General features: G+C 47.3%; 1 protein-coding gene across 1 annotated transcript; it reads left to right on the top strand.

Moving 5' to 3' along the window:
• On the top strand, nt 1-20,301 carry Rab36 (RAB36, member RAS oncogene family). Its single transcript, XM_048343523.1, has 11 exons — nt 1-134; nt 1,585-1,673; nt 3,225-3,316; nt 10,269-10,334; nt 11,359-11,460; nt 15,954-16,018; nt 17,595-17,646; nt 18,396-18,477; nt 18,836-18,926; nt 19,606-19,725; nt 20,144-20,301. Exons 2-11 carry the CDS (start codon nt 1,605-1,607, stop codon nt 20,206-20,208), a joined length of 804 nt encoding a protein of 267 aa, XP_048199480.1. The 5' UTR covers nt 1-134; nt 1,585-1,604; the 3' UTR covers nt 20,209-20,301.
• The last annotated feature ends 1,071 nt before the right edge of the window (nt 20,302-21,372 follow it).

Consider the following 21,372-nt stretch of genomic DNA (forward strand, 5'->3'; position numbering starts at 1 on the left):
CAGTCACCGCCCCCTGACCTCTGGGATTCGTCAGACGCCCGCCAGTCCCAGGTGGCCCTCGTTGCTGTGGTGATTGCTCCGCAGGCGCCGCGGAACTTGAGCCCGGGAGCTCCGAACCTCGGCTGCCAGAGTGGGTGAGTCCTCTAAGCTCGCGGTCAGAAGCTCGCCTCCTCTCCCCACCCCGCGCCCACAAATTCTAGAGGTTAGGATCGCCAGGGTGCCCCCCCCCTCAGAATCTGAACGAGGCCTATGGCCGGGGCCTCCTCCCTTCCTTGAGCACCTGCCTGGCCCCAGCTGTTCTTGGAGAGCAGCAGATTCAAATAGAGGATACACTGACCTTGGCTAAGGCAGGGATATCAAGGACGCTGGGCGGGAAAGGTGATGTTGAATTAACTTGAGCTGGAACCTGGGTGGGATGAAGACTTTCTGGAAAAACAAGGCCTGAAACTTAAAGTCCCCTGACAACTCAGAGCCTTTATCCTTACTGGCTCAGAGCCAGGACACCCCGTCCCCCCTTTCCATTACCTGAGCCCTGACTCACACAGATGGGGGTTTTACCTCGAGGGAGGTAAGCTCAGACAGGTTCAGATATCTATAATGAAAAGACCGAGTTTAATGACTCCCATAGCTGGGGGTCACACATGAGCCTCCCATACCATACTGCCCACAGATTGAGAGAGGGTCTGACTTCCTGTGTCTGGATGGCCTCCTGATTCCTCTCCCCTAACAGAGAGGGAAGCCTAAGATCTGGTTCTAAAACTGATGAGAAGATAGGAACTCTTAAGTACATACATCTTTAGGACTTTCCAATTCTTGTGAAACAAAAAAATAACAAACGATAGAATTTAATTAATTTTATGCGTGATTCTATAAGTGAGCAAACTCCTGTGAAATAGTCTTCTGAGGAGTGGAGAGAGAATGTTAGATTTAGTTTGTTTTGATTGTGCCAGTAAGTAGTTTGAACTTGGCCTCACACTTGCTTGGCTGGTATGTTCCACTACTTAAACCTGAGCTTTTTGCTGGTTTTGTTTTGTTTTGAAATGGAATCTCATGGACTCTTCTACTCAGGCTAGCATCAAACTGAGATTCTGGATCTTAGCATCCAGAGTAGCTAGGATTACATGTGTGAGCTACTGCCCAAGCCACAGAATCTCACTGTGTACCCCAGGCTGGCCTCAAACTCTCCATCCTCTTTTCTCAGCCTCCTCAGTGCAACCCTATTTGGTTGAACCACTGCACTTGGCCAAGATATGGGTTTTATAGACAGACAGGTGAAGGCAGAAACAAAATGAAAAGCAAATGGTTGTTTCAAAATTACTTTCTTTATAAAGCTAAAATAGAGGAGACTTTGATTTTAAATTCATACTGGCTCAGATACACTGGGCCCCGTTAATTACTGCAAATCTCTTCGGTTTGTTTTTGTTTTTTTTAACTGGTCAGGTTCAAAGTTCAGTTTTGTCACATGGTACCTAGTGTGAATGCCTCCCTTCTGGTTTGATCTAGTCTGCTGGTCACTAGTACAGAAGGCTAGTCCAAAAGGATGGCCTCTATAAATTTTATTGAACACTTTCTTTATCTGGTTAGTTCCACAGATCTCTAGAACAATGAAGTCATCTCTGATGCCTCTGGGACCTCCTGTGAGCCGGGACCGTGTCATCACCAACTTCCCTAAGGTAGACAGTCATAAGACCAACCCTTTTGATTTGCGCTGCTCTCATGACCCTGGGATTTATCCAGCTCTCCCAGGTTACCCTCAGCCCTGGAAATCAGGCAGATGGATTCAAGAAATCTGTCTTCTCTTTGGAAAACTGACAGAGTGCATATTGACTTCCCCCAAAAGACAGCTAGTGGTGACATGGGCAGCAGAGAAATGGAGGTTATAAGGGTTATAAGTCAGAGAGTCCTAGATGTGGTTCCTGAATCATCCATCATTAATCTGTGTGACCATGGGGAAATTAATCTCTCAGAGTTGGCTGTTACTTACATTAAGATAATGCCTCTTCCACTGGATACCTTGCTTATGGTAAACAGGAACTCCCTTAGAGTTGTGGGTGTTCCTTGCTGTACTCAGTGTAAGACTCCAGGGGCTGGAAAGTGGCTCAATGGTAAAACACTTGCCTAGCATGCACAGACCCTGGGTTCCATCAGCAGTGTGCATGTGTGCCCATGTGTACACACATACAGAGGAAAACAACAAAACAGTCCACTGTGGTTGAGCATACCTGTAATTCCAACACTCAGGAGACTGAGGAAGAGGGGTCTTGACTTCAAGACCTTGTCTCAAATAACAATAATTAGCACTCCCAGTTTCTTGTCCCCAAATCCAGGGCTTTCTCATTTGATTCTGCCTTCAGCTTCTGTTGAGATCTCACCTCTGTATTACAATCTACTATTGGTTGTAGCAGCCCATCTTCTGTGGTTTACCTTGATACAGGTGTGGAGTGACATCTCTCCAGCCTTCTAGATCTTTTGGATTCTATACCTAGACTGGTAATCAGGAAGGAAGTGGCTGGAAGCTCTGGATATTTTGTGTCTGTAGACATTTCTTCTTCTCCTTTCTCCCTGTTCCTTCACACACTGGAAGCTTTAGACATTGGACAGTTTCCCTGGGGTTTCCATTTTGAAGTTGGGTTGTTTTTTCCCCTATGGGACTTGCCAGTGGAAACCAAGGACAATGGAGATAGATGTTTCATCAGTAGAAAGGAAGGGAAGTATGATTGGCAGGAAATAGTCAAGAGTACATGGAATGAAGGACCCTGTTTACAGAACAGGACAGTGAGGATCAGAGAGGTAGAGAAGGTTGCCTGACATCACATAGCCCAACATGGTAGAACTTGGATTTGAACTGGCTGCCTCTGGCTCTGGAGCTCCTTGCCCCAGTGAGACAGCTCGAGGCATGTGTCCTGTTTTCAGAGAAGAGAAGAGTATATTCTTCTCTATCCCACCCAGAGGTCACCAGGGTCTGCTGGCTAAGTCCCATAGCCACACCATTTCAGTACTGAGAAAGTGTGTGTGTGTGTGTGTGTGTGTGTGTGTGTGTGTGTGTGTGTGTGTTTAGCCTACAATATGGCAGAGAATGGAAAAAGCTAATGAGACTACCAGGCCCCAAGGCCTAGAAAGGGAGGGAGGAGGGAAGGCTGTGAAGTTGGTTACCCCTTGACACTTGGCTCAGGTAACAAGCTGCAGTTCTTCAATGCATTATGTCTGTCTGTGTCTCTTTGTAGTGGTATACACCTGACGCCTGCTTGCAGCTCAAGGAACATTTCCATGGGCAGGTCAGCACAGCCTGTCAGCACAGGAACACAGGGACTGTCGGGTGAGCATTATGGGGACTTGGGATGTGGGGAAAATGACCAAGGGGAATGAGTACATGAATGAATATGGGAATGAGCCATATTGAGGTTCATTGGTTTGGGGTTTGGTTTGTTTGTTTTCAGGTCTAACCCCCCGCCTTTTTTTTGCCAGTCTTGGGGCTTGAACTCAGCACTTGGGCATTATCCCAAGCTTCTTTTGATCAAGGCCATTCCTCTACCACTTGAGCCATAGCGCCACTTCCAGCTTTTTCTGTTTATGTGGTACTGAAGAAATCAAACCCAGAGCTTCGTGCATGCTAGGTATCAGATCCTTTCTTTGAATTCCCTTTGACTTGTTAGATAGGCCCTTTACCACTTAATCCCACCCTTGAAACACTTCTATTTGTACTTTTATTTATTTGTATGTATATATACAAATAAGTATTAATGAGCATCTACATATGTATATTGATATATATGTCAGTACTGAGACTTTAGCTTTTCCCAGTCAAGCCTAATATACTACCACTTGAACCACAGCTCCACTTCCCACTTTTTACTAGTTAATTGGAGATAAGCGTATCATAGAGGGGCTGGGAATATGGCCTAGTGGCAAGAGTGCTTGCCTCCAATACATGAAGCCCTAGGTTCGATTCCTCAGCACCACATATATAGAAAACAGCCAGAAGTGGCGCTGTGGCTCAAGTGGCAAAAAAAGAAGCCAGGGACAGTGCTCAGGCCCTGAGTTCAAGCCCCAGGACTGGCAAAAAAAAAAAAAAAAAAAGAGTATCATAGACGAGCTGAGCATTGGTGGCTCACACCTGTAATCCTAGCTACTCAGGAGGCTGAGATCTAACGATTGTAGTTCGAAGTCAGCCCAGGGCAGAAAAGTCTGTGAGACTCTCACTCCAGTAAACTACTCAGAAAAAGCTAGAAATGAAATGGCACTGTGGCTCAAGTGGTAGAGCACAAGCCTTGAGCATAAAGAGGCTCAGGGACAGCACCCAGGCCCTGAGTTCAAGCCCCAGGACTGGCAAAAAAAAAAAAGAGAGAGAGAGTATCCTGGATTTCCCCAAATAGATGGTTTGCAAACTGCAGTCCTCAAATCTCAGCTTCCTGAATAGCTAGAATTATAGATGTGAGCCATCAGTGCCTGGCTTTTTCTTTTCTTTATTACCAATATACTTTAGTATACTTCATCCCCTCTTATTGCTATTTTTTACCCACCTCCCTCTGAAAATAAGTTCAGCAGATTTCATTGTTCTCTTTTCATATATGCATGCAAACTACGTCAGCCATATTCACCCTCATCCACCCTGCCCTGTTACCCCAAACCCTCCAGATGGTACCTACCCCTCCATCCAACAGAACCTGTTTTACTTTTCTTTTAATGTATATTAGTTGTACCACAGGGCTCAACCAAGATATTTCAGATGTGCACAATTTTTGTTTTGTTTTGCTCTGATTAATCCTCTCTATTGCTTTATCTTTTCCTACCCTCCAAGCCCTTAGTGATCAACAGCTTTCACTGGGATTCTTTATGCTATCTTCACACATGGTTGCAATGTATTTCAGTTATTCACCTCTGTAATTTTTTTATCCCTTTCCTCTTCCTCTCATCCTCTTAAATAATTCCATAGTTAGGTTCATGTTCTGTGCATATAGATAGATATGTATTAATATTATATATGTAACTTTATGTGTGTCAGTGTATATACATATGTGTATAGACATTAAATTTATGTCTTTATACTATGTATATGCATATGTCTATATACATATACATATAATTTCTATATACATATAGACATTAAAATGTATGTCTTTTAGGCCTAGCTTCCACCTATGAGTGGAAGTAGTACAATATTTTGGACTTTTAAAATTGGCTTGTCTCAATATGTCCTCTGATTCCATCCATTGTTGTGCAAATGACATGATTTCACTTTTCTTTGCGACTATATAATATACTGTATACGGTGTATCTATAGCTCATCTTCTTTATTGTTGTTGGCCATCTCAGCTGATTGCACCATTTGGCTACTGTGAACAATACTACAATAAACATAGGTATGTAGATGTTTTGTTTTGTTTTGTTTTGTTTTGTTTTGCCAGTCCTGGGCCTTGGACTCAGGGCCTGAGTACTGTCCCTGGCTTCTCTTTGCTCAAGGCTAGCACTCTGTCTCTTGAGCCACAGTGCCACTTCTGGCTGTTTTCTATATATGTGGTGCTGGGGAATCGAACCCAGGGCTTCATGTATGCGAGGCAAGCACTCTTGCCAGATGTCTTTTTAATATATTGATTTACTCTCCTTTGGATATATGCCAAATAGTGGTGTGGCAGGGTCACAGGGGAGGTATAGTTTTGGTCTTTTGACCATACTGATTTCCATAGTGGCTCCACTCATTTGCAGTGCATGGAGGGTTCTTTTTCCTTGTGTTCTTGCCAGCAGTTGTTACTTGTTTTCTTGATGAACACCATTCTTACTGGAATGAGATGGAATCTTAGTGTAGTTTTTGGTTAGTATGTCCTTTATGGCTATGGATAGTAAACATTTCTTTATGTACCTATTAGACATTTGCATCTCTTCTTCTGAGAACTGTCTGTTCAGTTCGCCTGCCTATTTTTTTTCTTTTGCAAGTTTTAAGCCCTTTATATATCTGGATATTAACCCTGTATTTGATTACTACCTGGCATTTTTTTTCTCATTCCATGGATTGTTTTTTGGTTCTGGTAATTGTTTCAGTTTCCTGCAAGTTGAGAAACAGTCTGGGGAAGCACAATTTGTTGAAGAAACTGTCTTTTCTTCAGTGTGTGATTTTGAATACTTTGTCAAAAATTGGTTGGCTGTAGCTTTGTGGGTTTTGTTTCTGAGTCTTCTATTGTGTTCCATTGGTCTTCTGGTCTGTTTTTTTTTGGCCAGTCCTAGGCCGTGAACTCGGGGCCTGAGCACTGTCCCTGGCTTCTTTTTTGCTCAAGGCTAGCACTCTGCCACTTGAGCCACAGCGCCACTTCTGGCCATTTTCTGTATATGTGGTGCTGAGGAATCGAACCCAGGGCCTCATGTATACAAGGCAAGCACTCTTGCCACTAGGCCATATTCCCAGCCCCTTCTGGTCTGTTTTGGTGCTAGGACCAAGCTGTTTTGATACTATAGCTCTGTAGTATGATTTGAAGTCTACTAATACTTTCAGCAGCATTCTTTATTTAGAATTGCTTTTGCTATTTGGGGTCTTTTATGCTTTCATATGAATTTGTGGATTGATTTTTCTATTTCTAGGAAGAATAACATTGAGACTTCCATCAGTATTACACAGAATCTAGATTGCTTTTGGCAGTACAGCCATTTTCACAATATTAATTCTTCTAACCTATGAACATGGAACGTCTTTCCATCTTTTTATGGATCAGTTTGAGGAATATTGGTGTTCTTTAAAGGTATGATCAAATTGGGCAGGGAATCTTCAGGTTCTGAACTTTTCTTTGGAGCCTCCTATTGCCTCTTATTCGGCCTCTTATTCAGTCTCATTGCTTGTTATAAACCTGTTTAAGTGGCGCATATCCTTTTGGTTTAATTTTAGTAGGTCAACTGTACTACACATTTGTCTTTTTTGCCCTATATTTTCCAGTTTGTTTGAGAATAGATATTTCTCTTTTTTTGTGTGCTGATTCTGGGACTCATTTTAACTTGGTTTTCTACTCATACCTGGCACTCTGCTCCTTGAGCCCTGTTTCCAGTCCAGTGTTTGGCTGGTTAATTAGAGATGGAGTCTTACAGACTTTTCTGCCTGGGCTGGCTCCAAAAACTGAGATCCTCCGGGTTTCAGCCTCCTGAAGAGCTAGAATTATGGGTGTGAACTACTGCCACCCAGCCTAGGCTGGGATCTGAGGATTACAGTTCAAAGCTAGCCCAGGTAGGAAAGTCTGTGAGACTCTTATCTCCAGTTAACCACCACAAAACAAAGTGGCTCAAAATGGTAGAGTGCTAGCCTTGAGCAAAAGAGCTCAGGGCAGCATGTAGACCCTGAGTTCAAGCTCTATGACCGACAAAATAAATAAGTAAATAACATCAGGTAGGGATGCTGTTCCATAGCAAGCACTTTATATGTATTACTCCTGTCCCTACACAACAGCACTGGAAGAAGAACACTGAGACCAGGCTACCCACGGTGACATTCTGGCAATAACTTCATACCTGCACCTAAATGAGAGGGACACCTAACTGAGGAGTAGACACAGCTCCCTGCCTTCTGGGATGCAGCGACATGAATTGTGACATAAAAGTGTCCTCTTGCAGAGGAAATATCTGTTAGATGTGTTCCCAGGTCACTTCAACCATTGAGATCCTTTAAGATAATACAATAAGAATTTCTATGGGCTGGGGATATGGCCTAGTGGCAAGAGTACTTGCTTTGTATACATGAAACCCTGGGTTCAATTCCCCAGCACCACATATACAGAAAATGGCCAGAAGTGGCGCTGTGGCTCAAGTGGCAGAGTGCTAGCCTTGAGCAAAAAGAAGCCAGGGACAGTGCTCAGGCCCTGAGTCCAAGGCCCAGGACTGGCCAAAAAAAAGAATTTCTAAGCCAGGCACTGGTGGCTCATGCCTGTAATCCTAGCTACTCAGAAGGCTGCAATCTGATGATCTTGATTCAAAGCTAGCCCTGGCTCATGAGATTCTTATCTCCAATTAACCAGAAAAACCGGAAGTGGATCAGTTGCTGTACTGGTAGAATGCTAGCTTTGAGCTGAGGAGCTCAGGGACAGCGCCTGGGCCCAGAGTTAAAGCCCCACGACTGACCAAAAAATAATAATAATTTCTAGCCAGGCATGGTAGTTCAAGCCTGTAATTCTAGATACTTGGGGAGTGGGAATGAAGTACTGAAGTTCAAAGCCAGTCCTAAAAGTTTGTGAGACTACATTTCACTCAATGTGTGTGATGCATACCTATTACCCCAGCTACAGGGCTACAGGGGAAGCACAGTGGCTGAGCATAGTGGCCTGTACCTATTATCTCCAGCGACACTGAGAAGCATGAGTAGGAGGATCACCGTCCAGGCCAACCTGGGAATAAAGTGGGACCCTACCTGGACAATAAATAGTACAAAAAAGGGCTATAAGCATGACTTAGCCTTGAGTCCAATCTCTAATATTGCTAAAATTAAAAAAAGAAAAATTCTGATCCAGTCACCAATAACTTATTCCTATAATTCTAACTACTTAAGAGGCTAGGGATAGGAGGAGCCTAGTTTGAATCCAGCCTGAGCAGAAAAGTTCACAAAACTTTATCTTCTTCGATAGAAGCCTGGACTGAGTGCCTGTCATCCCAATAATGAAAGGATTCTGACGTAGATGGATCACAGCTCAGGCACATGCCCTTAGGAGACATGAGACCCTATCTCAAAAATAACCAGTGAAAACATGGCTGGAGACGTGGCTCAAGTAATAGAATACCAGCCTAGTGAACACAAGTTGGGACAAACACCGTATGGAGTTCAGAACTCCATACCACCAAGAAAATCTCCTTTTCTCTTTTTTTTGGGGGGGGAGGGTAAGGTGGGGAGGGGAGAGTTCTTCTTTTAAAAAAAAAGTGTTAAAGATGGGCGCCAGTAGCTCATGCCTATAATCCTAGTACTCAGGAGGCTGAGATCTAAGGATCACTTTTCAAAGCAAGCCTGGGCAAGAAAGTCCATGAAACTCTATCTCCAATTAACCACCAGAAAACTGAAAGTGGTGCTGTGGCTGAAAGTGGCCGAGTATTAGCCTTGAGCAGAAAAATAGCTCAGGGACAGCACCCAGGCCCAAGTTCAAGCCTCATGACCAACAATAAAAAAAGTCTCTATCTCATCCAGTAGCTGGGCAGAGTGGCCAGAGAGAGCCTGTTATTCCAGCTGGTGGTTCACACCTGTAATCCCAGCTACTTAGTAGGCTGAGATCTGAGGATCACAGTTTGAAGCCAGCTGAGGTAGGAAAGTCCATGAGACGCCAATAAACTACTTGGAAAAAGCCAGAAGTGGCACTGTGGCTCAAGTGGTAGAGTGCTAGCCTTGAGTACAAAGAGGCTCAGGGACAGTGCCCAGGTCCTGAGTTCAAGCCCCAAGATCAGCCAAAAAAATGCTATAAAGGTGATATAAAGGTTATAGTTTAATAAGTAAAGAGTACATTTGTTTCTGGACAACGTCATCCCTTCCCTTGTGCTCTCTCCCAGTTTTTCCCCCTATCCCTACCCACAAGTTGTTTAGTTCATTTTCAATATCATGTCTGTACCACTGCTGCATTTGTTCACCCTTCGTCCTTCCATTTTCTTCCTTTGTTTAATATAAGAGCAGTTTACACCAAAGGGCCTCAATCCAATTTGCCTCAAGGTGCAGTCCAGATGTGTAGATGTTTGTGTGCTACTCCTGGTGCACCACTTGGCCTGTCAAACCCTTACAGATAGCTCCCGAGTGAACAGATGACAGTGGTGTCCTGGGCAGGGAGTGCCTTCTGGAAAGGAGCTGAGACACACAGCCCAGGGGATACATAGAAGGAAAAATGCAGGGCTTCCTGCTTGCTCCTAGTGCCAGTGTCTCCCCAACATAGGCTCTGTGTCTGTGTATCTGGTACAGTGCCCTCCCCCACCCCAAATCTTGGATGTATCTCTTGGCTTCCACAGCCGGCCCTGTGCTCTGTCCTCTTCCTCTTAGCCTGTGCCTCAGCCTATCCTTGTGCCCATTTCTGATTCTCAGGACAGTGACTTTTGGACAAGTAGGGCCAAGGTTATAACTTGAGTGATAGAAAAGTCTCCAGAACAAATGCAAGTTCTTCACCCTTCCCTCCAAGGGCCAGGGAAGTGAAGATGGAGTGGCTCAGCCGGGCAGCCTGTCATTCATCCAGAATGGCAGGCTGGCACACACAAAGCTCAGAGAAGGAAGGGTCTGTATATGCTGAAGACACTCAAAACCATGCTAAAAGGCAACATGGACATATTTCTCCCAGGCTCAAACTCTCCAAGGTGGTTGTTGTTGGCGATCTCTACGTTGGGAAGACCAGCCTCATCCACAGGTACGTCCTGCCAGCTTCCTCCTTCCCAGTCAGGTCAGCCACAACTCCTAGTATCAGGTTGTCACACATGCACTTGGAAGGCCTAGATAAATTGTCATACTAGGAACTGTTGTGGCTGCTGCAAAGACCAGCCAAATGGGAGCAGGACCAGGAATCAGGGAGATGGTGGCATCGGCAGATAGCCAGGAATCTTAGGAGGTTGTCATGGATCTCCTGTCTCCTTGGGCCCTCACGCAGGCCCCACATTGCCAACCCTGGGAAGTAGGGCCTTCGTTTCGCTGTTTGTCATCTGAGCTTCTGCAGTCTCCTTCCCCACAGCATTCTTGTTGGCTGCCCTGTTGCTATGGTTTAGATCAGTGTCCACATGACTGTGGAAGGTAGTGGAATCTTTTGAGATGGGAGGCCTGGTGGGAGGTCTTTAGGTCATTGAGGGTATGTCCCTGAAGGCAATAGCAGCACTTTTTAAAAAAATTATTTTTATTTTTTTACAGTTTCATACGTTAGGCCATGGGTACATTTCTTGTACTATTTGTTACCTCCTCCCTCATTCCCCCCTCCCCCCTCCCCCTACCCCTTACCCCCTGAGTTGTTCAGTTGGTTTACACCAAATGGTTTTGCAAGTATTGCTTTTGGAATCCTTTGTCTTTTTATCCTTTGTCTCTCCATAGCAACACTTTTTTGGCTGCTTTCTCCCTTGCGATTTTCTTTCTGGCCTTGAAGTAGGTGATTTTGCTCTTCCAGGGACTCCTGTTATTACATGCTGCCCTGACACAAGTCCAAAGCCACAGGGCTAATCAATGAGAGACTGGACCCTTCAAATCTCTAAGCCCAAAGTTTTTCTCTATATAAATTGATGATTACAAATTGACTTAGTAACTGAAAGCTGACTAACATACCTAACCATCCATTGCCTCTGTGGACCCTCCCTTCTTTATGGAGTCTCTACTGCTGGACTTTTATTTGCCTACAGACCACATCCACTTTTGTGAAGTTATTTCTCTGATGACTTCCTCACCTCCTACAGGTTCTGCAAGAATGTTTTTGACCGTGACTACAAGGCTACTATTGGGGTAGACTTTGAAATTGAGCGTTTTGAGATTGCTGGGATTCCCTACAGCCTGCAGATGTAAGTCACTGCTGCGTGTTGCTCGTTCCCACAAAGCTTGAGGGTGGGCTTCCTAGAGACACCTCGGAAAGGCCTTGGTCAGTTTTGCCCCTTGGTGCCCAGCAAGGGCCCATCTGGACAAGACAGAGCCTGGGGTAGTTTGAGAAATCAGGCTTCATGACTCCCCAAGATCCTGGACACTCCCTTGTTGCAAACCACCAGCGAGCACCTTGGCCTGCCATAGCTGGGAGCAAAGCAATGATGGAGACCGGACTGTGGAACAGGTTTTGAAGTGCCAGGGACCTGCTGCCTGCCGTCAACAACAGATCCAGAGGGTCCTGTGAGCAGGGCTTTTATCAGTCATCAAATAGGGTATACATGCAGAAAGCAAGGTAGCAGTCTCTTTGAAGTTACCCACACCAGAATGGGGGGAACAGTCCTAGGATTGGTGGCTTCCTGTAAACAGGAGGTGAAGGTGAGCAGCAAACAAACCCAATTTGGTTAGGCTCCCACCAGGCTCCAGGGTCTGGGGAAGTTCGAAGCTGAATAGTTTACACCTAGGGTAGAATCTGTGACCTTTGTACACTAAGGGCAAGATCTTTCTCAGGCAGCTGTCAGCCTTATGAGAGTCAGAGAATGGCATTCCAGTTCTCTTCCGCAGACCTCCTGGCTCCTCCTGGCTGGGCACTTACTGGTTCTCACACTCCCTTGTTTTGTATTTGTCTTGGATTTGAGGACAGTCACCGGCTGATCTGCCCACTTACCTACCCCTGGTAACTTACTGATCTTGCCAAAGCTCAGGCCCCCTTCCTGGGCTCTGGTTCCTCCCCCACTGGATCCACTTGGACTTCCCATGACCTTATAAGAGACAGGGTAGCCTCTGGCAAATCTCTCCTGACCTCTGAACCTGTCTCCATCTGTACAATGGGCCCAAAGTCAGACCTATGCTTCGTCCCCAGATGGGAGATGCTCATCTTCCCTCAATAAGAAAGTAATCTCTTCCTCCTCCCTCTTCTCCCACCCTCTCCCCCCTCCTCTTCTTTTGGTCAGTTGTGGGGCTTGAACTCACTGGGCACTGTCCCTGAGCTTTTTCATTCAAAACTAGTGCCCTGTCTACCACTATGAGCTCACTGACTTTTCTGCCTGGGCTGGCTTTGAACACTGATGCTCAGATTTCAGCCTCCTGAGTACCTAGGATCACAGGCGTGAGCAACCAGCACCCAACTTAGAAAGTAACTTCTGATCCCCCCAGCCACTCTTGTTTCTGCCTCTGTCTTCACTGCCACAGCTTTACCTCTGCCTCTTATGACCCTACTGGCTTAGACCTCTTTCCTTCAATTTCTTCCAGAAAGCCCAAGGTCTCCCTAGGGCTCACCTTTTCTCACCTCAGCCAGAGTGCCATGTGTTCAGCCCTTCCCTTCCCTCTGGCACCTAGAAGGTACTTCTGGGCTGCCCAGGTTCCAGCTGCAACCACATGCTCTCCTGCATGGCCCCTCTTCCTTCTCTGTGCTCCTCCTTGGCAGTAACTGTCCCATTCTTTCCTGCTGGCATTCTCTGGGCCCCTCTCCTCATCTGTGGATCTTCTTCCCTGGCTTCATCCTCTTTCCTTACCCTGCCTAGGCTGAGCCCAAAGATCCTATGGGTGTCTGCTCCCAAGTCTGCCTAGACAGGGCCCCAGTGCAGTCTTGGTGCTAAATGATATTTTGTCCTACAGTAAACAATCAGTTGAGAGCAAAAGACATGGTACATAGGCAGAGCTGTGACGCTGAAGGAGTTGGAAAACTGAGAAGAGCAAAGAGCCAGTGGCGGCAGCCCGGATGCAGCCCTGCAGAGATGGCTGGTGGCTGATTTTTCACTGTGGCTGAGGGCTATATCTAATTAGTGAGCCCAGGACAAAGCAGGGAACTGCTCTGCTGCAGCCTATCAGTGTCTTGTGTTGAGACAATTACCAGCCACCCAGCTGGCACCATCTCCAGCCCCATCCCGTCACTTTCCCATAGTCTCCTTGAGAGATGAAAGGGGCTGGGAATGTGGTTTAGTGGTAGAGTGCTTGCCTAACATGCATGAAGCCTGGGTTTGATTCCTCAGTATCACATAAACAGAAAAGGCTGGAAGTGGCGCTGTGGCTCTGTTATGCCAAGTCGCGAAACCACCACCAAGAAGACCACCGAGACTCAGACATAACGAAATGCAATAGCAAGGCAAGACTATTCAAGCAGGGCCATGGCCTGGGCCTTGTCCTACCCACCTACACAGCGAAGGTTAGGAGCCAGCCTCGAGCTGCGATTACACAGAGCTTATAAAGGCAAAAGACAAAGTTACAGCAATCAGGTGTTTAAGCAAGCTAGATTATGGGTACAAATCTGATTGGCTCAGGGCTTGAGGCATTCTAGGGGCGCTTAGAGTTAAGCATTCCCAGGCGGTTAGAGTTCTTACCGGCTGGGCCCTAATAAGCTTGCCCTAGGTTTGCTCATAACGGGGGCTGCCTGAAAATGAGGTACTTTAACTCTTCATTCCCCCTTCAGCTCAAGTGGGTAGTATGTTAGCCTTGATCAAGCAACAGCAATACTTACAAGACAATATGCTGTAAAACATCTGTACAATTCAGGGGAGGGTGAAGAGGGAACAAGGGAGGGGGGGAAGGTGGGAAAAAAATGAAGGAGGAGGTAACAAGTTTGATAAGATATGTACTCACTGCCTCTGTACATCACTTTGACAATAAATAATTTTTTTAATAAAAGCTCAGAAACAGTGCCTTGGTCCTGAGTTCAAGTCCCAGGAATGGCCAAAAAAAGAAAGAGATGAAAGAAAATATGAGTATATTAATGAAGGAATGCAGCCAAAAAGATTGCATCATACTGGATTGCTAAAAACAAAAAACCAGCCTCAGACCATTGATGTCTTGATTTGCCTCCTTTTCAGTTTTACTGAGATAAGTTAAATTTTGATCCATTGACTTTAAATGAGAATAAAATGTGAAATGGATTTTAGGCTCATCTCTGCATATTGACCACCATCCTGTTCTAAATCACAACAAGAACATCCTCTTCAGCTTATCCATCTTTCTCTTTCTGATACTGTGCCCATCACAGACATCATTATGGATCCATCATTGCATTGTTTTCCATGAAGCCAGGAGTCAGCTCCTAAGTCCATCTTTTTATTTTTTCTGGTACAAGGACTTGAGCTCAGGACCTTGTGCTTTCACTTGGCTTTTTCACTCAAGGCTGGTGATCCACTACTTGAGCCACAGTTTCACTTCTGGCTTTTTTCTGATTAATTGGAGATAAGGATCTCAAGGACTTTTCTGCCCCAGCTGGTTTGAAACCACAATCTCCAGATCTCTGCCTCGTGAGTAGCTAAGATTATTACAAGCGTGAGCCACTAGTGCCCAGCTCTGTCTGTCTTAACAGCTCTGGCTTTCTGGGTCAGAGTTACCCAAGGGATACAAAACACATCCCTAAAGGTGAAACAATGCCCTAGTCACACACAAACAAGTGACTGTCACAGCCGGCTGAGGGCCTAGCCTGGGGCCCCAGTAGGAGGCTTCATTCATAGAGCATATGCTCTCTTATAGTGTCAACTGTCATATGCTCCCTTATAGTGTCACAGTCAAAGGGGCCTAAGCTGCAACTCCATTCATCTGGACAGCTGCCTTTCGCATAGGCACTGTGAATCCAAGAGAATCCTCTTGAGGTACCGATGATGGATCATGTAGCTAGGGGCAGAGAAAATTGACTCACAGTCTTTTTTTTTTTTTTGGTGCTGGTCCTGGGGCTTGAACTTGGGACCTGTGCCCTGATCCTGAGCTTTTCTGCTCAAGGCTAGCATCTCAAGGCTAGCATTTTTCATGAAGCAAGAATCAGCTTCTAAGTCCATCTTTTTATTTTTTCGGGTACAAGGACTTGAACTCAGGACCTTGTCCTTTCACTTGGCTTTTTCACTCAAGGCTGGTGATTCACTACTTGAGCCACAGTTCTACCTCCATCTTTTTGGTGATTAACTAGAAATAAGAGTCTTCATGGACTTTCCTGCTCAGGCTAGCTTTGAACTGCAGTCCTTATATCTCAGCCTCCTGAGTAGCTAGGATTGCAGGCATGAGCCACCAGCACCTGGTTTACACAGGAATTTGTGTGTGTGTGTTTTTGTGCCGGTGCTGGGCCTTGAACTCAGGGCCTGGGCACTGTTCCTTAGCTTTTACGTTCAAGGCTTGTGCTCTACCACTTGGGCCACAGCTCCACTTGTAGCTTTTTGATAGTTCATTGGAGATTGGTATCTCATGGGCTTTTCTGCCTGGGCTGGTTTCAAACCTTGATCCTCAGACCTCAGCCTCCTAAGTAGCTAGGATTACAGACATGAGCCACCCGTGCATAGCTTTCACACAAGTACTTTTTTGAAGCCCATGTGAGGCTGGCACAGTTGTACAGGTCCTTAAATATCCCTTCCATGATCTCACTAGCCTCCCCGCTTAACCTGCCTCCACCATTTTCCTCTCTCTTGTCTTCACCTCGTAGCTGGGACACAGCTGGGCAGGAGAAATTCAAGTGTATCGCATCTGCCTACTACCGCGGTGCCCAAGGTAAGCAGCCATGATTTTTGGGCCCTCAGCCACATGCAGCATGGGGCTCCCTGCTGGAATCAGCCCTAGGAATCACCAGTTTTCTGTCCTCCAGGACCCACTGAGGAAGTTCTAGAAGATAGTGGGGGAAGCTGCCTTCAAGCTAGGGCCCAGTCTGGCTTTGAAAATCACACCTCAGGGAGTCTGGGTCTGGGCGGGGCTGGCTAGTATCAGCCTGTTTTCAGCTCAGAAGGATGCTCAGAGAGGGTTGTTTGCCAGGTATTCTAGAAAAGAACAACCTTAGACTCCAAGGGGAGGTGAGAAAAGGTTTATCCTGTCTCAGCAGTGGGGTTAGAGGATTAGGCCAGAGGATGAATTCTGTAGGATTGGCAGATCTCAGATGGGGGGGCCAGCAGGGCTCAGTGCCCACTGCTAACATGGCCAAGGACAGCCTTGCACTGGGCAGGGCACGTAGTCAGCAGAGGCAGCAGCATAAGCTTTCCATGCCAACCCCAGGAAGACAGAAAGGAATTCCAGTAGAAGAACTATAAGAAGGATCCTAAATCAGGCCTAAGAACAGGTGTAAGATTCACAGCATTTTCAAATTTGAAAGAAGCAAAACCATGAAACAAACCATAGCACCTCACCCCAGCCCTGGATTGGAGGTCCAGCTCAGCTAGGTCCACTGTGGCCTTCTGAAACCTTCCAGCCTCGCTAGGCTTCTCTCTGAGGGAATGCTGCCTCCCTGGTGTGAGGTGCTTATCACATCTCTGCAAACAAGGAGTGGGCTGCCATCGTGAGAATGCTCCGCGTCCACCTTCTCTCTGCTCCCCTCGGGAGAGCAGGGGCTCCTGCAGCCATCAGCCACCGCCCAGTCCACTCAGACCCCCAGGGGGCAGTAGGGAACCGAGTTTTATGGAGGCTGTTCTCTATGTAGACTTTCCCCAGGAACCACTCTGGATACCAAGAGTCCAGAGCAGGGTCAGTGATGAGGGTGGCTAACCATAAGGACTGTCTTCTAGGTTTTTGTCCATTAGCTCCCTAGAAATTGATTTCTCTGAAGCTGGTTGTTCCTGTTCTCATGCAGTCTTAGCTGCAATTAGTTGGAAATCTAGGTCCAGGGACCAGTAGCTCTTCAGAACAGCTGTCCCTGCTTATCTTTATAGTAACTCTGAGAACTAGAGGTATCATTCTCACCATTTTATCATTTCCTCACCCGATGGGGAAGCTGAGGTGCTGAAAAGTGAAGGCCCTTACCTGAACGTCCTTTGCCAAAAGTGGAAGAGGGTCTCCTTGCCAAAATGCACATGGGCTCATGAGCTCCCTATCTACCTTGTCCTGCCTCTCTAGATTTCACCTTGAGGCTCTGCTGCCTAAGTTACAGGTCGGGGAGGGACTAGTGGAAGGACAGGTCTCAGACGATAGCCGCAGGATTTTTCCTCAGCCTCCATCAAGAGGTCCAGGGATGAGTGCCCTGGGGCTGCGCCAGAGGTTCCTCATAGTCTAGAAAGGTGAAAGATGCTGGAAGAGAGCCTCTTTTGTTATTGTTGGCCCTGCTGGTTGTTGATTGGCTGGTAACATTTCCTCCCATGTCTAGTGATCATCACAACCTTTGACCTCACTGATGTGCAGACTCTGGAACACACCAGGCAAGTACTTGGGCTCTGCAACCCCTGCAAGGTCCCTCAGGTTCCAGATGCTTCTGGAAGAGATATCCAAACCTAGGCTCCTGTGCTGGGCCTTTGACCATAGATTTCAGTGACTGGTTCTCACTTGTGAGACACAGTTGCCCACACACAGATCACTGTCTTATTGCCTTCTGACCCAAGACTTGTGCCTGCACTCATGAGCCAAAGTACCAACACTTGCTTTCATTAGCTATTGGCTGATTATGTAGTGAGTAAGTCCTAAGCAACTTCTAATGAGGGGGCCTCACATATTCACTTTGCCCTGAACCCTGATAACTTTACAACCAGTATTCTCTGAAGCAATATGGATTTGACCCTTGCTGTATTGGGGAGAGTTATAGGCAATGTTACCAATTCCAGGAAGCCATCCTGCTTCTGCCAGAAATAATCCAGCTAATGGGCCCTTATTTCTGTGGGATATTGACAATCCTGCATCCCCCCCCCCCAAGCTCTGTGAGGGTGATCATGCTAAGTGGTTTAAGTACAGGTTCACAGCTAAGGACTGGATCACCACCACTGATCAGTGTTTTTTATCTGCCCACCCCCAAAGTCCATTGAGACCCTACTGGCTACAGATTTCCCTGAGCCAGTGTGGGCAATGCTCCCAGCCTTGTGAAAAACTTCAGTCTGCATCCTGGTTCCTAGTCTTCCTTGGACCTCCCTGGGGAAAGAAGATGACATCTCTCAGCCTGACATTCTGTGCATTCCAGGCAGTGGTTAGCTGATGCCTTGAGAGAGAATGAGGAGGGTGCCTGCTTTATCTTCCTTGTGGGAACCAAGAAGGACCTTTTGGTGAGCAGATTGAAGCTGAAGGCCTAGGTGGCCCTTGGGGAAATGCCTATGCTTTTTGCTCAAGTTTGAGGTGTGGGGTGGTTCTGATGGGCCCATGGCCTTAAAGTAGAAAGAAGGGAAGAGAACTCGAGTTCATGTGCTGTCTCCTATAGAAGGATGGGTGGCGCTCAGATTTTCCTGGGGACCATCAAGATGGTACCTCTGAGCAAGCAGCATCTCTGCGCTAAGGCCTACCTTCCCAGGGAGAAATGGGGAGCAAGGGTAGGGAAGTGGCAGCTGCCTTCTGCCAGGCACCTTCCCCCAGTGATCTCCCCACAGAAGGCCTGGAATATCAGGCCATGACGGCTACTTCTCCCAGTCAGGGGCAGCATGTGAACAGGCTGAAGCGGAGGCTGTCCACCTGGCCAATGAAATGCAAGCAGAGTACTGGTCAGTGTCAGCCAAGACAGGTGAGTTAGGGTCCGGGGAACTCCCAGTCCTGATGAGCCTACCATGATACAGAAGTTCTTGCCTACCCATCTGCAGCTCTGGTCATGCTGGCCTCATAGCCCAGCTGTGCTGGTGGTGACTGGCAGTGCCTTCTGTTGCCTGAGAGGCATCTTATCTCCAGAGGCCTAACCCAGGGACAGAAAGAACTGTAGCCCGTGCCATGCCTTGCCAGGCAGACCACTGTGTTCTCCAGCACCCCCACAACCACCCTGGTTTACCCAACATAGAGTGCTAGAACTCTGTCTCTTCCCTGATAAACAGCTGCCTCCACCTGTAGGAGGATAAACAGAGGTCAGCTTTCAGCACACGGAATGTTCTAGAACAGAGCTGGAAGTTGTAGGCCTCATTGTCCTCAGTCTGTCTTGAGCTCTACCTGTCCTAGCACCCAGAGCAACTGGTTGGAAGAGTGGGTGCTAGGAACTGAAAGCTTGGGTTTGAGGAAATAGCCTGGGCGAAGCCAGGTGAGAAGCCAGGTTGGAGGGCTCTGCCCACGTGGATGTGTAGGGCTGCACCCTCTGTGGTCACTGTTACTGTCAGAGGTGCTCTAGAAGGGGATACAGCTGACCTGAGGGTGGACTGGCCTGGTTCCTGGACTCACCTGCATCTAGGGAAAGCCACAGCTTTCTTATGGGTCCCCAGGAGAAAATGTGAAGGCATTCTTCAGCCGTGTCGCTGCGCTGGCATTTGAGCAGTCAGTTCTGCAGGACCTGGAGAAGAGGCACAGCACCCGGCCTCAGGTCGGCGATGGAGACCTCATTCGTATGTATAGGCCGCAGCCTAGGACACAGGCTGGAGGCCAGAAACTATACCCACCATTCCCTTCACCCAAGACCCTGCCATTTCCTTACCTTGTTCTCTTTAACTCCTCATCTCTGAGCTGTCACCTGGCCTGAGGACTATAGCCTCCTCACCCCACATGCCAGGCCCTCCTTGGCCCAACCCAGGTATCCTGAGCTCTGTGGATATGTCCTGGCTCTGGCTCTCCCAGTCCATACTGCTACCCACTCAGTTCCACTATGTGGAATGCCCCACTCAGGCCTTTTGCCCTGTGCCAGGTCATCCAGGCTATGAAGGACAGGTCTGGGGATCAAGCTCAGGGCATCAGCTACCTGGATAGGTAGCCCCTGCAGGGTCAGCTACAGGATACTGGATTCATGTGCTTTTCCTCTTCTTACAGGAATGGAGAGAAGTATATTAGAGACACAGGACAGCAAGAAGCCCCCCACCCTGAGCTGCTGTTAGCTGGGCCCAGCGTCAGAGGCCTCCACTTTGCATGGACAGTGGCTTCTGTGACTTTTGGAGGGGTGACATGGAGTTCAAATTATGTGGTGTGTCTGTCCTGGGCTCATCCACTTCTCTTTGGCAGTCTGGGAGCAACTAGGCTGCCAAGGGCTCTTCACTGCCTGGCTGATGGCACTTCAGTGATCTGAGAGACCAGTCCTTCTTACAAGATCACAGACAGTCACCGAGGTTTCAAGGCCTCAGTACTGCAAACGCAGGACACCCCAGTGCTGGCCTCACATCCCTTACCCATGGCCCACGCTGGTAGTTAGTCATGGTACTGTGTCCTGGAGATCTAGCTAGAGCCTCCAAACTGATTCCCTTACAATGTTCCAGAAACCAGGACTTTCTGAACTGAAAGGAACCCACCTGCTGTCCCACTTGGGAGTTTTCTGTTATCAATATAATTTGAAGTTCTGGGCCTCACAGTCCACTCACTGGCTCTCTGCCACAGACTTCAGGACCCTGGGTAGCCCTGCTGCTCTCACGGGCAACAGACAAGAATAGTCTCTGAAGTCCATCTAGCTGATCCCCATTCCCAGTACCTCTGAAGTTCCTGTGACAGTGTCCTCCAGGACAGTGGGCAAGGACAGCAGAATGAGCCTCTGGCTCACCTGGAGGATGGATTTCCTTGGCCTTGCTGGGAGATGAAGATTGCACTGCTGCCCTTGGAGTAACTCACTTAACCATTACATTGTTCAGCTGCACTGCTCCTCCCATCCCTCTCTCCCACTAGCCTGCATAACTTGCAGAACTCTTGTATAGTGTCTGCGCATTGTGCATCTTTGAAAGACTTCAGAACATCCAGCATATTCCTTGGTTCATCATTTCCTCCTGTACAACCAGGGCAGGCAGCACTGCCACCACTGTTCTCTGCCCAGAGGATCTGCCCTCCTCACTCCCCTGTCCCACTCCTCGGGGTCTCCCTGACTTCATTGCTATGCCCTGCTTCTGCCATTGGCAAGTGAGTGCATCCTGTGTCCCTGTCTACTTCGTGTTGATGTGAGAATGTGGGGGCTGGTGTGCTGGTATGACCGTTCTAGTGCCTGGCACATCACGTCCCTAAATGAATATTTAACTTACAGTGATTGCCAAATATCAGGGCACTGGCATGTTTTCTTGCTC

Source organism: Perognathus longimembris, chromosome 3 (assembly GCF_023159225.1).
Source record: "Perognathus longimembris pacificus isolate PPM17 chromosome 3, ASM2315922v1, whole genome shotgun sequence".
NCBI lineage: Eukaryota > Metazoa > Chordata > Mammalia > Rodentia > Heteromyidae > Perognathus > Perognathus longimembris.

Coding starts and splice junctions, on each gene's coding strand:
- Rab36 (XM_048343523.1), top strand. CDS start 1,605: ATGAAGTCATCTCTGATGCCTCTGGGACCTCCTGTGAGCCGGGACCGT. Junction 11,461..15,953: donor ATTCCCTACAGCCTGCAGAT/GTAAGTCACTGC, acceptor TTCACCTCGTAG/CTGGGACACAGCTGGGCAGG. Junction 16,019..17,594: donor CTACTACCGCGGTGCCCAAG/GTAAGCAGCCAT, acceptor TCCCATGTCTAG/TGATCATCACAACCTTTGAC.